General features: G+C 38.2%; 1 protein-coding gene across 13 annotated transcripts in view; it reads left to right on the top strand.

Annotated features, from left to right (window-relative positions):
- The window catches only part of SCMH1 (Scm polycomb group protein homolog 1), a 207393-nt gene that overhangs the window by 41709 nt on the left and 150124 nt on the right, over nt 1-15560 (top strand). For 12 of the 13 annotated variants that reach the window (XR_004032568.1, XM_030823588.1, XM_030823582.1 and 9 more), the window contains exon 2: nt 14726-14855. The exons of the other annotated variant lie outside the window; for it this stretch is intronic. Coding sequence is in view for 6 of the 12 variants with exons in the window: in XM_030823582.1 (XP_030679442.1) it covers nt 14843-14855 (13 nt within the window). In the remaining 6 variants the exon portion in view is untranslated. The remainder of the gene's footprint in view (nt 1-14725; nt 14856-15560) is intronic. 13 annotated transcript variants of the gene reach the window in all.

The raw sequence follows: 15560 nt of genomic DNA, 5'->3' as shown, positions 1-15560 counted from the left end.
AGCCTCCCGAGTAGCTGGGACTACAGGCGCCTACCACCACACCCAGCTAATGTTTTTTTTTTGTATTTTTTAGTAGAGACGGGGTTTCACCATGTTAACCAGGATGGTCTTGATCTCCTGACCTTGTGATCCACCCGCCTCAGCCTCCCAAAGTGCTGGGATTACAGGCGTGAGCCACTGCGCCCGGCCACAAGCATTATTTTTATAGAATTGTGAGGTTTCCAGGAACGTATACAGTTGTAAAAAACACCTAGATTTAAGTCTGTGTATCACAATCAAAAAAGATCTGAAAACCAATGCCCTAGGTAATTCCTTCCTTGCACTAATAATACTTTTTTACATTTGTTTAAGATTTGCCTGTTTGCCAAGCCTCTGTACATACACACTGTATATGGTCTATGATAAGTAAACTAGGGATGGTCTTCTTGTTTTAAACTATACTAGGCAGGCATAAGGCAACCAAAAAGAGGGTGGACTTTGAAATCAATCTTTCTTTAATTTGAATTTGAATTTAGATTCAGGGGGTACATATGCAGGTTTGTTACAAGGGTATATTGCATGATGTTGAGGTTTGGGCTTCCACTGAGTTCATCACCCAGATAGTGAACATAGTACCCAATAGGAAGTTTTCAGCACCCTCCCACCCCCACCCCCTATTGTGGAGTCCCTAGTGTGTATTATTCTTACTTTTATATCCATGTGTACCTGATATTTAGCTCCCACTTATAAACAAGTACATGTGATATTTGGTTTTCTGAAATCAGACAACCTTTAATATTAGCTTTTGCATTTAGAAGTTGAGTGACCATGGGTGCCTTAATCCTTAACTTCCAAAGTTCAGCTTAAAAGTTCAGCTTAAAAAAAATCTAAATGGGAACAGTAATGCCAGAATTGTTGGGTGCTTTAAGTCAAGTAATAAAAACACCTACCAGGAGCACAGTGGATGATTCTCACAAAACAAAATGTTGAGTGGAAGGAAGTGGACATAAAAGAGTATATATGCTATGATTTCATTTATATAACATTCAAAACAGGCAAAACTAACCTGCGGTGATAGAAGTCAAGACAATGGCTACTCTTGGGTAGAGTAGTAACTGGGAGGGGAGGGCACAGGGGATATTTATTGGGGTGCTAATAATGTGCTCTTTCTTGGTTTGGAGATACATTGTAAAAATTCACTAAGCTTGTATACTTATGATTTATGCACTTTTGGGTAATAATGTTATAGTTTAATAAGAAGTTATTTTTAAAGTGCCTAACACATAGTTTATTCTCTTCTGCTATGATGGTTCTTTAGGTTAACAACATGAAAATTTATTTTAACAGAATGATCCTAGCCTCTTTTCCTTGTAATCTTTCCATTTCTTTGTTCTGTAATAGTCCCTTTTTCCTAATTCCAGTTTTATACCTTGGCATGTTTAATAAATATATACTGATGATAATCCCAGTTGATGTAGTTGGAGGAGTTTAGGTCAGTCAGGCAAGGTGAAGTTGAATGTCACTGTCATCTAGGAGTATATACCATTCTCTGATCTTCAGATGATTTGATGATATTTTGCTCTTCACATGAAGATTTCCCTGATTTCTGTAATATGATCTTGTCAAATATCAGACAGACATTATCATTTACTTTTTAACAGTGAAATATTGGACATATTCTGTTATTTCTTACACTTTTAATGCAATCCAGTTATAGTGTGGTGGGCTTTGAAATGGTCACTATCACACCTTGTAGCACCTTACAGTTTTTCCCTGGGTTCTTGTTGCTAAAAGAGAACCATGCTTATTGTTTTTATCTTACTATTTTTGTACTACAAGGGTAGAAGTAGACTTATATACTAGAAAATTTATGAAAGATCCTGTTATAAAAAACAGTTCTTGAAAATTCAACTTCTAAAAACTGAGGAAGTTACTTCTTCTGCTAAGCACTGCTAGACAATATGTAGGATATAAAATAAGCCTATGACAATCTCTGCCCTCACAGAGGGTGGACTCCTGCTATAAAGACAGGCTTCTGCTTTGTGGGGGTAGATAGAAAATGAGTTTGTACACACTTGCTTTTTGTCTTTTGCACATTGGCTTTGAGAGAAAGTCTCTGATGGAGATGCTAGCAAGCCCCTCTAAACCCCAGAGAACTGTGGCGATGATCATATAGATTCAGTTGGAGCCAAGAGACAAAGAATGGACTGTGACTTCATCAGCGATCAGTAATATGACAAAGTGTTAGGGGGCTGAGGGAGTACCCTCTATATATCAGACACTTACTTACATTAATTCATGAAAATAGATCATGACATTCAATGTTTCCTAACCTTGGGGTAGGCGCTATTACTTCCATTTTAAACATGTAGAAATTGAGGTCCAGAGACACTTAGTAACCTGTCCAAGTTTACATAGCTAGTGACAAAGTTAGTATTCAAGCCCAAAGTCCATCTGTACTGCATGCTATGTATAGATAGTAACATTATCCAGAGAAGGAATATGTTTATTAGAAGATAAACAGTTTGGAAACATGTTAAACAGGAAGTCATAAAGAAAATTGATAGAGGACTACATCTAGGACTACCCAGGAAAAGGAATTCTGTGGCTTAAGATTGGACTTCTTGAAAGTCCCCATGAAGCTCTTTGTGTTTCTTTTGCAAGACGGTTGAATGAGGCTATCAAACACTGATGCACATCCACCTGTTGCCTGTTTTCTTTTTAATTGTGGCAAAATGTACATAAACTTAAAGTTTACCATCTTAAGACATTAAGTACATGTATAGTGTGTGTAGCCTTCACCATTATCCATCCCTAGAATTTTTTTTAATCATCCCAAACAAATTCTGTACCCATTAAATATAACTCTCCTCTTTCCACCAGTTCCCTGGTAACCCTTATTTAACTTTACATCTCTATAAATTTACCTATTATAGGTTCCTCATGTAAGTAGAATCATACAGTAGTTGTCCTTTTGTGTCTGGCCAGTTTCACTTAGCACAGTGCCTTCAAGGTTCATCCATGTTGTAGCATTTATCAGAATTGCATTCCTTTTTATGGCTGAATTTTCCATTGTATGTGTATACCATGTTTTGTTTATCCAGTCATCTGTTGATGGACACTTAGATTGGCTATTGTGAATCATGCTGCTATGAACATTGGTGTACAGGTGTCTGTTTGAATCCCTGCTTTCAATTCTTTTGGGTATATAACTAGGGGTGGAATTGCTGGATCATATGATAATTCCACATTTGACTTTTTGAAGAACTGCCAACCATTTTCCACAGCAGCTGTACCATTTTACATTCAGCAATGTATGATGGTTCCAATTTTCCCATATCCTCACCAACACTTGTTATTTTTCTTTTTTTCATAACAGCCATCCTAATAAGTATAAAGTAGTATATCATTGTAGGTATTTTTGCATTTCTTTAATGATTATTGATGCTGAGCATCTTTTCATGTGGTTATTGGCCATCTGTATATCTTCTTTGGAGAATTTTCTTTTGCCCATTTTCGAATTGGGTTGTTTAGGTTTTTTGTTCTTCTTGTTGTTGAATTATAGTCCCGTGTATATCTTGAATATTGACAGACCACAAACATGATTTGCAAGTATTGTCTCCGATTCTGTGGGCTGTCTTTTCACTCTCATGATAGGATCTTTTGATGCACAAAAGTTTTTCATTTTGGTGAAGTCCAGTTTATCTGTTTTCTGTTTTGTTGCCTATGTTTTATTTGTCATATCCTATAGTCATTGCCAAATCTAAAATGTTGAAGATTTTCCCCTATGTTTTATTCTAAGAGTTTTATAGTTTTAGCTCTTACATTTATTTAGGTCATTGATACATTTTGAGTTAATTTTTTTGTATATGGTATTAAGTATTTAACTTCATTCTCCTGCATGTGGATATTCAGTTTTCCCAGACCTGTTTGTTGAAGAGTGTCCTTTTCCCATTAAATGGTCTTGGGACTTTTATTGAAAATTAATTGACTATTTTTGAGCTCTCTGTTCTATTACATTGGTCTATTTATCTATCCTTATGCCAATACTATACTATTTTGATTACTATAGCTTTGTAGTACGTTTTGGAATTAGAAAGTGTGAGTTTTCTAACTTTGTTCTTTTTTTCAAGATTGTTTGAGCTATTTGGAATCCTTTAAGATTCTATGTGAATTTTAGGACAACTTTTTCTATTTGTGCAAAAATGCCATTTGGATTTTGATAGGGATTGCGTTGAATCTGTAGATTGCTTTGGATAGTATTGCCATCTTAACAATGTTAGTCTTTCAGTTCATGAACACAGAACAGAATATCTTTTCATTTACTTACATCTTCTTTAATTTCTTTCTGCAATATTTTGTAGTTTTCAGTGTACAAGTCTTTAGCCTTCTTGGTTAAATTTATTCCTAAATATTCTTTTCGATACTATTTAGATGGAATTATTTTCTTAATTTTCTTTGCACACTGTTCATTGCTAGTATATAGAAATGCAACTAAACTTTGTGTGTGACTTTGTATCCTGCAACTTTGCTGAATTCATTTATTAGCTCTAACAGCTTTTTTGTGGAATCTGTAGGGTTTCCTACATATAAGAGTATATCATTTGCAAACAGAGATCATTTTACTTCTTCCTTTCAAATCTGAATGCCTTTAATTCCTTTTTCTTGCCTAATTACTTTAGCTAGAACTTCCAGTACTATGTTTAATAGAAATGGTGAAAGTGGCTATCTTTGTCCTGTTCCTAATCTTAGGGGAAAAGCTTTCAGTCTTTCACCACTGAGTATAATATTAGCTGTGAGTTTTTTATATATGGCCTTTATTATGTTGAAGAAGTTCCCTTCTATTCTTAGTTTATTGAGTGTTTTCATTATAAAGCACATTAAATGTTGTCAGATACTTTCTCTACACTGAGATTACCATGTGCCTTTTTTTTTTACTTCATTCTATTTATGGTATATTATGTTGATTGATTTTTATATGTTGAACCATCCTTATATTCTGGGAATAAACCTCACTTGGTAATTGTGTATGCTCTTACTATGCTACTAAATTTTGTTTGCTAGTATTTTGTTGAGGATTTTTGCATTCTTAAGGGCTGTTTTTGAAATTAAAGTTTTATTGGAACACAGCCATGCCCATTCATTTCTGTATTATCTGTATTATCTATGGCTACTTTCATGTTTCAACAGAGGCCACACGGCCTGGTAAGCTGCAAATATTTATTATCTGGCCTTTTTTTTTTTTTTTTTTGAGACGGAGTTTCAATCTTGTTGCCCAGACTGGAGTGCAGTGGTATGATCTCAGCTCACCACAACCTCCACCTCCCAGGTTCAAGCAATTCTCCTGCCTCAGCCTCCCCAGTAGCTGGGATTACAGGCATGCACCACCAAGCCCAGCTAATTTTGTATTTTTAGCAGAGATGGGGTTTCTCCCTGTTGGTCAGGCTGGACTCGAACTCCCGACCTCAGGTGATCCACCCACCTCGGCCTCCCAAAGTGCTGGGATTATAGGCGTGAGCCACAATGCCCAGCCTATCTGGCCCTTTATAGAAAAGGTTTGCGAACTTCTGAGTTAGACAAACAACTCCTTACTCTGGTTCTACACTGCCCAAGAAATCTGATTCTCATTTGGTTCCTGTGTAGATGCACCTTTAAAGTTGAATGGCCCTGGTCACGTACCAGTAAATATTTTAGGCGGTTATATTTCTCACAGTAAATTAATAAATTAACATTCTAGTTTACCCATTATTGTGTAATGACCTATAGCTCTATCCAAAAGAGTCTGTTCCATTTTTAACAGAATCAGGGTTCTGAACTCACAAAGCTGAGGAAAGTATCCTGGAAATTGGAAACTTAACCAGATTGCTGCCCTTGAGAAGCCCTGTCTGGGTAATCAGCCTTCTGGCTTCCTCTGATGAAATCTAATTTCACTGCATATCTTCTTTGATCTACATATAGTTCATATTTCTATTTGTCTTCTATCTTTCACTTTTAGATTTCTACATCGTACTAAGGAAGAATGATTTCCTATTTGAAATAGCTGAACCATGCAAAAATCAGATTGTTGAAAAGGTCAGAACCTGTATTTATACATACGTAGAAATAGAGAGTTATCCTCTATTGGGCTGTGTATGAATATATGTATCACAAAAAACAGAGCAAATGAAAAAACTTCCCCTTTCTTGACATTTTATTCTGCAATTTTTACAAATTATGTGTGCCTTTATAATGTGCAAACTACTCTACACTACTTAAAAGTATGTGTAGAGTACTGTTATTAATCCTCTTTTATAGAAACAATAATGGGCTAAGAGACTTATTCAAAATCCTGTAACGAATAGCTGTAAGATCAAGCCCAGATCTTTTGCCTCTAAATCTTCACCTTTCCACTACATTGTAAGTTCGTAATCAGTATCAGCATTTAATAGACATGTAAGTATGCAAGCTGTATGAACATTGGAAATAATGTATGTAAAAGTCTATGAAAAAGTGTTAAAACCCCTTTCCTTTATGGATGTTAAGTATCATAAATAATTCAGATCTTGACCTTCAATATCTAACATATAATCTTGGGATGATACCAGAGTCCTCAATATATAATATACCATTGGCTTAGCATGGCAAGCAAAATTCTTCACAAGGTGCCTCCTTTCTACTTTTCTAGCCTCAGCTCATTCAGTTTCTGTCATTTGTCCCTGTAGCTTACTTTGTCCCTTTTCATTTGTAATAAATGGCTAGCATTGTCCAAACACATTGTCCATTTCCATTTCTATGTTCAATTCCACGTAATTAGGAAGAATGCCTGAAATGCCTATTTGTCTTTCTTCGGATAATCCTAGCTCAACTTCATCTCCTCCATGAAGCTTTCCTCAACCCTCTCCAACCCCTGGCAAAGTTAATCATTCCCTTCTTTTTTCCCAGAGCACTTTTTATAGAAAATCTCTGTATAGCAAAAATCACATGATGATTGTATATTTGAATTGCTATCTTTCCTACTAATCTGTGAGTTCTTTGTGAGCATGAACAGGGACTTACACTTATTTGTCTTTGTGTCTTCAACATGTTACTACTAGGCTTAGATTTTGTTACTCAGCTCAGATGTATTTTGTTTAATGAATGAAATAAGAGCTGCAGTTCTTTCCTTATAAGGATCTGTATGTACAGTATTCTAAGTGGGAGACTGACCACACAAAAATACCTAGAAACACATAAATATATGTAAAATGATATAGTGTATGCTTGAGGTAGAATAGTGGAATGATCAGAGCCAGGTTGAATTATTTAGGGAAGGATTCCTCTAGGTTAGTAGTTGGCAATCTGTGGCCCACAGGCCAAAACTATCTGCCACCAGTTTTTTTTTTTTTATTATACTTTAAGTTTTAGGGTACATGTGCACAATGTACAGGTTTGTTACATATGTATCCACGTGCCATGTTGGTGTGCTGCACCCATTAACTGGTCATTTAGCATTAGGTATATCTCCTAATGCTGTCCCTCCCCCCTCCCCCCACCCCACAACAGTCCCAGAGTGTGATGTTCCCCTTCCTGTGTCCATGTGTTCTCATTGTTCAATTCCCACCTATGAGTGAGAACATGCGGTGTTTGGTTTTTTGTCCTTGCAATAGTTTACTGAGAATGATGGTTTCCGGTTTCATCCATGTCCCCACAAAGGACATGAACTCATCATTTTTTATGGCTGCATAGTATTCCATGGTGTATATGTGCCACATTTTCTTAATCCAGTCTGTCGTTGTCAGACATTTGGGTTGGTTCCAAGTCTTTGCTATTGTGAATAGTGCCGCAATAAACATACGTGTGCGTGTGTCTTTATAGCAGCATGATTTATAGTCCTTTGGGTATATACCTAAAATCACCCATCTTCTGCATCGCTCACGCTAGGAGCTGTAGACAGGAGCTGTTCCTATTCGGCCATCTTGGCTCCACCCCCCTGCCACCAGTTTTTGGTAAATAAAGTTTTACTGGAACATAGCCATGTCCATTTGTTAGTGTATTATATGTCTGCCTTAATGCTATGATAACAGAGTTGAGCAGTTGCCACAGAGACCATATGTCCTATAAAACTGAAAATATTTGCCATCTGGCCCTTTACAGAAAAAGTTTGCCAACCCCTGCTCTAGGAGTGGGCTTTGGATATGAAAAGAAGAGGAATGTGAATTGGTGAAGCATAAGTGTGCATCATAATGCAATGAAAACCAGCCATAGTAGTAGGTATGCTAGGTAAGAAAGCTCCACTCCAATCCAGTTTATCAGAGAGACCTATGCTGAAGAGATTAAATGTCAAGAATGTTTGGATTGAGAAAGAGGGAACACAAATCTAATGGAAAGAAATTTTGAAGTAGACACTCCGGGCCTGCAGCAAAATAGTTTCCTAAATAGTAGCAAAGGATGATGATGAAGGAAAAGGAAGCAGCAACATAAATTAACATCGACTGAGTGTTTACTGTGTGCCAGGTACTATTCTAAGTGGTGTGTGTGTGTGTGTGTGTGTGTGTGTGTGTGTGTGTGTCTCCTATTTAATCCTCAACAACTAAATGAGATAATTGCTATTACTGTCTTTATTTTGCTTCGGAGGAAACTCAGGCACAGGAGGTTAAGTTAACTTGGTCAAGTTAATACAACTGGTAAGTGATAGAACCAAATCTGAACCCAGGCTGTCGGGCTGCAGAGTCTTCATAATAGAGAAGGGGAAATCTGGAGATATTTGGTAAAAATACCCTTAAGCTTGGAGTAAGGTACTTAGTCCAAGTAATTGGGAAATGTGCTATCCCAACATGGTAAAGAGAAAATCAACAGACAATAAAAGAGTAATGATGGAAGGCAGGGTGTCCAATTAGAAGAGTATACTATGGATTAGGCAGAATGGGCAGGGCAAGGAAGCAGATACTTAAGACATGTTATATAGTCATATAGTAAGATACATTATGTAGTCAGTCATTGCGTTTAACCTTGATGAGACCAGAAAGCAATTAACTTTTCCTTGCACACATGAAAGCTGTCCTAAAATACTTGAAGAGCTGGTATATCCAATTGAGATATAGATTAGCAGTGACTTTCAAGGAGGTAAGGGGCATTCAACCTCCCCACAAAAATATACACACCTTAGTACCCTAAGTGTATTATAATTGGTGGAGGTGTCAAGTCATAAAACACACCATTCTCTCTCATTCTGTCTTCCTAAGAGGACTGGTTCCTGTGCAACCCTGTATGATTGCTATGGTAAATATTTACCCCTTTGGACAATTTTTTTTAAAAAATACATATATATTGTATGTACGTTAAAGTAATACATATGCTCTATGAAAATTTTGCCAGTAGAAGTATACCAAATGCAAACATTGGCTAGAGATGGTAGGATTGGAGATGGAAGGAGGAGGAGATGTTAAACTAAATGACTTTCAACATTTCTTCCAAATCTATAGTTCTATGTTTATACCAGCAGAGTGGTAAGCACAAAGGAAAAGACTGCCATGTGACTTTGACATGGTTGGCTTGAATAGAGGAAGAAATGGTATAGGAGAAAATCCAATATATGAAATCTAAATTTATAGAGCAGATTACTTTGCAGTGAACCTTGGACTTATTTTTATAAAGATTGCTTTTAACTAGCCATTTTGGTATGTTCAAATATACTTAATTTTAATAAAACATTTCATTTACACTTGTCAGTAGTATATTTACTGTGTAAAATAAAGCAGGCACACATTGTTCATTATTTCAAAGAAGGAAGAGATTTCTGCCAAGTTATGTTGTAGTAGCTACAGTGGAAATAATTGAGCTGGGCCTTGCCCATAAACCTGCAATATGATAGAACTTAAAAGGGGGCCAGGCATGGTAACTCACACCTGTAATCTCAGCACTTTGGGAGACCAAGGCAGGAGGATTGCTTGAGGCCAGGAGTTCAAGACTGGCCTGGATAACATAGTGAGACCTCACCTCTACAAAAAATAAAAAAGCCAGGCGCATTGATGCACACCGGTAATCCTAGCTACTCAGAAGGCTGAGGTAGGAGGATTGCATGAGTCCAGGAGTTTGAGGCTGCATTGAGCTATGATCATGCCACTATACTCCAGCCTGAGCAACAGGGTGAGACCCTGTCTCTTAAAAACTAACTTAAAAGATACCTTAGGTATGTAAGGTATGTAAAGTGCCTACCACAGTGCCAGTAAATGGTAGATGAAGACGCAGAAGAGAAAAAAGATGATGGTGGTGATGATGCTGTTGTTATGTCTTCTGTCCCGATATCACACTTCTGTAAGGCTTCAGAGAGAAAGTTGGTATTGTATATATTTGTATACACACATACATACATGCACACACATACTGTCCATACTACAAAACCTAAACTTACACAGTGTTGTTTATAATAATGAAACCAGGACTCAGATTTGGAGTCTCAGATTTGGAAGGAACTTTAAAGGTTACCCAGCCCAGCCTCCCTCTTCCTCCTAATGATTTAATATCTTCACCAACACATTATTTTACCTCTGCTTTCACATCCTTAGTGATGGCAAATTCATGCCTCTCCTTCCCAGAGAGCTTATCCCACTTTTGGATACAGAGCTCTGTCTGGCAGAAAGTTCTTCCTAATAATGTGCTGAAGTCTGTCTACCTATAGCTTCCACCCACTGGTTCTAATTCTCTCCCTTGGGGTAATATTGAACAAGTAGAGCAAATCTCATCTCTCCTACATGCAGTCCCTCCAGATATTTGCAAATAGCTCTCATGTTTCCCCTGAGTCTTTCCTTCTAGTTAACCTTTCCTAGTTTCTTAAATTCTCACTCTCCTTGTTGCTTTCCTTTAAATGAGACTGTGCATTTGTATCTCATTCAAAATATAGGACCTAGAATTAAACATAAAATCCTACCTCTGATGTGTTTGGACTGGCAAGAATGGAGCATCCAGGACTGTCATCGTCTTTATTCCAAATATTGACTGGAATAATGATGATGCTGATGCATTACTTATTTAATGACATCAGATCCATATATGTCTGCTAGGAACTATGATGTGGCACTGTAGGAACCACTGAACTTCTTCTCTGTTCAAGAAGCATGAGCCAGAAGCATTCCAAAAAGCATTAGCTTCTCTTATGCTCTGCCTCACACCTCTGCAAGTTTCTGGAAAGGGTAAACATTATACATAGTTAAAGAATACTAGGACTGCCTGTAGGACAAAGGAAGTCACGGCATTTTCATTAGCCACTTATTGCTAGCTGCATTACTTGTTAAAGGAAATACTGGTGTTCTCATGGGTTCTTCTCTGTGCATACACAAAGATATATAGTTACTACAAAGCAAGTGGAGCAGGGGGACACCAAAGAGATATGCTCCATCTTCTTTGTTCACCTCTGCTAGATGGAGGAGACAGGATTTATTGCTTTCTTTGAGAAAGAGATTGGCCTGTTTCTTTCCTCCCCCTTCTTCTGGTGGACCATTCCAGAAGAATATTACATCTCATCATACTCATCTCCTAATAAAGTAAAAGTAAATGAAGGAGAGCTGGAGGCAGAGAATCAGCTGAGATGTGCTAGAAATACTTGGCTGGGCACGGTGGCTCATGCCTTGTAATCCCAGCACTTTGGGAGGCTGAGGTGGGTGGATCACCTGAGGTCAGGAGTTCAAGACCAGCCTGGCCAATATGATGAAACCCTGTCTCTACTAAAAATACAAAAAATTAGCCAGGCTTGGTGGCAGGCGCCTCTAATCCCAGCTACTCAGGAGGCTGAGGCAGGAGAATCGCTGGAACCCGTGAGGCAGAGATTGCAGTGAGCCAACATCGTGCCACTGCACTCCAGCCTGAGCAACAAGAGTGAAACTCCGTCTCAAAACAAAGTAACAACAACAAAAAACTTGTTAATGAGAGAGTGGCTGATCAGTGGCACATCACAGATGAATCCTCTGTCTCCTGCCTCCCTGTAGCTTGTCCTTCATCACCACAGTGAACAGATGTTCTGCTCACAGCTTTTCCATTTTGATTTCTGTGCATATTGGCATAGTATTATGATTTATCTAAAACTGAGAGTTCTGTCTTTTCTTATTGAGTTTTCAGAAGTACGTTTGATGCGTCTTTTTTTCTGTTTCCAGTTTCCATTTCTAGGGGAAATATTCCTCTCTTCCTGTTCTTTGAAATACTTAACATAATATCTGGCATGTAGTAAACACTTAAAATGATAGGTATATATTAATAATTTGACTGTTATTACTATACAAGTGATAATTTGTAACTAAGTTTTTAATTATATCTTAATATATGAAGAATTCTTTCTACTTTTCCTTGCTTCAAGGGGTGGCCTGTTGTGATTGTTTTATTACATTTTGAAAGGATACTGCCATAGCCTTATAGATTCTTCTACTACCTATTATACTTTTTCAACAATTTCCAGAAATACGGAGTCATTACATTCTCCAGATCTGCACTATGCAATGAGTAGCCACTACCAGGTATGTCTAATTAAATTTAAATTTAATAAAAATTAAATACAATTAAAAATGCACTCAGTTGCACTAGCTACATTTCAAGTCCTAAATAGCCACATGTGGCTAGTGGCTACCCATTGGACAACAGGAATATTGAACATTTCCACCTTTGCATTAAATTTTGAGAGGCTGAGGCTGGCAGATCCTTGAGGTCAGGAGTTCGAGACCAGCCTGGCCAACATAGCGAAACCCCATCTCTACTAAAAATACAAAAATTAGCCAAGCATGGCGGCACATGCCTGTAATCCCAGCTACTCTGGAGGCACTGCTTTGGATATTAGTAGTCTATGCTCTTGTGCTCTTTTCTCAGATATTGAAGGGATATATTTTCTAGGGTGTTCCTAAGACTAATCTCTTAATGTTTCAGGGCTCTGAACATGCATTTTGAGGATTCACGTTACTGTTCTTATTCCAGCCCCTTAGTGCCATTACTGTCTTTTGGAATAAATACAGGAACTTTCACATCCTCCAAGAAGATTATACTACTATAAATTTTATTTTGTTTATTTTTATTTATTTATTTATTTTGAGACAGTGTTTCTGTTGCTCAGGCTGGAGTGCAGTGGTATGACCATAGCTCACTGCAGCCTCGACCTCCTGAGCTCAGGTGATCCTCCTGCCTTAACCTTCCAGGTAGCTGGAACTATAGGTGCACACGCCACCACACCTGGCTAATTTTTATATTTTTTTTGTAGAGACGGGGTTTCACCATGTTTCTGAGTCTCAAACTCCTAGAGATGGTGGTCTCACTGTGTTGCCCAGGCTGGTCTCGAACTCTTGAGTTCAGGCCATCCCCCCCCCACTTCAGCCTCCTAAAACACTGGGATTACAGGTGGTCCTCCTGCCTTAACCTCCTTACAGGTGTGAGCCACCACACCCAGCCATTAAGCACTTTCAAAGCCATTTTTTCATTTGTTATTTACAGCAGCCCAGTGAAGCAAGTAGCATTGGGATTATTATTCCCATTTTACTAATAAGAAAACTGAGATTCAGTTAAGTTACATGCCTAAAGTCTTTTTTTGTTTTTTGGGTTTTTTTTTTTTTTTTTTTGTCAGAGTCTCACTCTGTCGCCCAGGCTGGAGTGCAGTGGCATGATCTCGGCTCACTGCAACCTCCGCCTCCTGGGTTCAAGTGATTCTCATGCCTCAGCCTCCCGAGTAGCCGGGATTACAAGCATGTGCCACCATGCTTGGCTAATTTTTGTATTTTTAGTAGAGATGGGGTTTCACCATGTTGGCCAGGTGGGTCTCGAACTCCTGACCTCAAGGATCCGCCAGCCTCAGTCTCTCAAAGTGCTGGGACTACAGACATGAGCCACCATGTCTGGCCGTGTTACCTGCCTAACGTCTTAAAGTGAAAATAAACATTAAGGCAAAATAGAGTTGAGATTCAGATCAGGGTAAAATTTTAATGTCAAATTCAGCATTTTTTGTTTTGTTTTTACTTTGTTTTTGTTCTACTTTACTCCCACTCCGACTGTAATAAAAGAGTGAAAGTTCTTTAGGGGAACTGAAGTACTCCCAAAGAATTGCTACAGTCCCATTTGTCCTGTGATCATGTGCTTGGGTGCCATAACAGAATTCCACAGACTGAGTGGCTTAAACAATAGAAATGTATATCCTCAAAGTTCTGGGGGCTGGAAGTTCAGTGTCAGGATGCTCGCGGGAGAGGCTAGAGATGAGGTCTCTCTCCTTAGCTTACAGATAACACCTTCTCTTTGAGTCCTCATGTGGCATTTTTCTCTGTGTGGGAGAAAGAGATATCTCTCATGTCTCATCCTTTTGTTTTAAAGAAACCAATTATATCAGATTAAGGCCTCACCTGTATGACTTTATTTAACCTTAATTACCTCCTTAAATGCCCTGTCTCCAGATGTAGTCACATTGGGGGTTAGGGCTTTGACGTATGAATTTGGGGGAAACACAGTTCAGCCCATAACACCATGTTAATGGGTTTTTAGTGTCTTTTGATATTCTGGCTTAACCTGGTTAGCTGGAAACTAAATTTAGTATTTGCATGGGACCAAGTGTAGCAAATATCTGTATTCTTTATTTCTGTGAATATAGAGGCTTAATTAAATTCAACCTGTGGCACTTGCTGCAACTCGAAGATATTCTAGTAGCAAAAAATCTGTATCTAAATTTCCTACTTTTCTTATAATGTAGCCTAATTGTTAATAATTAGAGATCTCAGTACTTTACAGGTAATAAATGTACTTCTCCTTCCTCCCCACCTACGTTTTTTTACAGATGGAGAAATTAGCATACAAAGAAACTGACTTGTCAGAAGTCAGAGCAAGGTATTGGTGGATCCAGGGATAAATCCCAAACTTCTTAACCCCTAGACCGGTTTTTAGTCCATTGACTATGCAGCCTAATGGTAAGTATCTTTTTACCCTATCCTGGAGGTAAGAGGGATTAAGAGACCTAGCAAGGACTGGCTTTAAGGAATTCCTCATGACTAATTAGACTACTCGTTATCCTTTTCTTTATAGCCATGATGTCATTTTTGTCATTGGCATGAATTTTCCAGATTTGGAAAGGAGGTTTGAAGTTTTGCTTTTTAAATACTTAAAAATATTTCTCAGTGGCTCATGCCTGTAATCCCAACACTCTGGGAGGCCAAGGTGGGCGCATCACTTGAAGTCAGGAGTTCGAGACCAGCCTGACCAACATGGAGAAACCCCATTTCTACTAAAAATACAAAACTGGCGGGCATGGTGGTGCATGCCTGTAATCCCAGCTACTTGGGAGGTTGAGGCAGGAGAATTGCTTGAACCCGGGTGGCGGAGGTTGCCGTGAGCTGAGATCTCACCATTGCACTCCAGCCTGGGCAACAAGAGCAAAACTCCATCTCAAAAAAAAAAAAAAAAAATCTGTAACAGTTTGGCTACATGAGAAATAATTATTAAGAAAGGAAACTGTTATTTAATGAATTTGTTCACTGTGTCCAACAGAAATACAATGCAAACCACTTATGTAGTTTAAAGTTTTCTAGTAGCCACATTTAGAAAGGTAAAAAGAAGAAGGGGCATGGAGGCTCACACCTGTAATCCTGGCATTTTGGGAGGCTAAGGTGGGCCAA

Source organism: Nomascus leucogenys, chromosome 12 (genome assembly GCF_006542625.1).
Source record: "Nomascus leucogenys isolate Asia chromosome 12, Asia_NLE_v1, whole genome shotgun sequence".
In the NCBI taxonomy this organism is placed as follows: Eukaryota; Metazoa; Chordata; class Mammalia; order Primates; family Hylobatidae; genus Nomascus; species Nomascus leucogenys.
The sequence above is the reverse complement of the archived record's forward strand: the minus strand, read 5'-3'. Positions and strand labels throughout refer to the sequence as shown.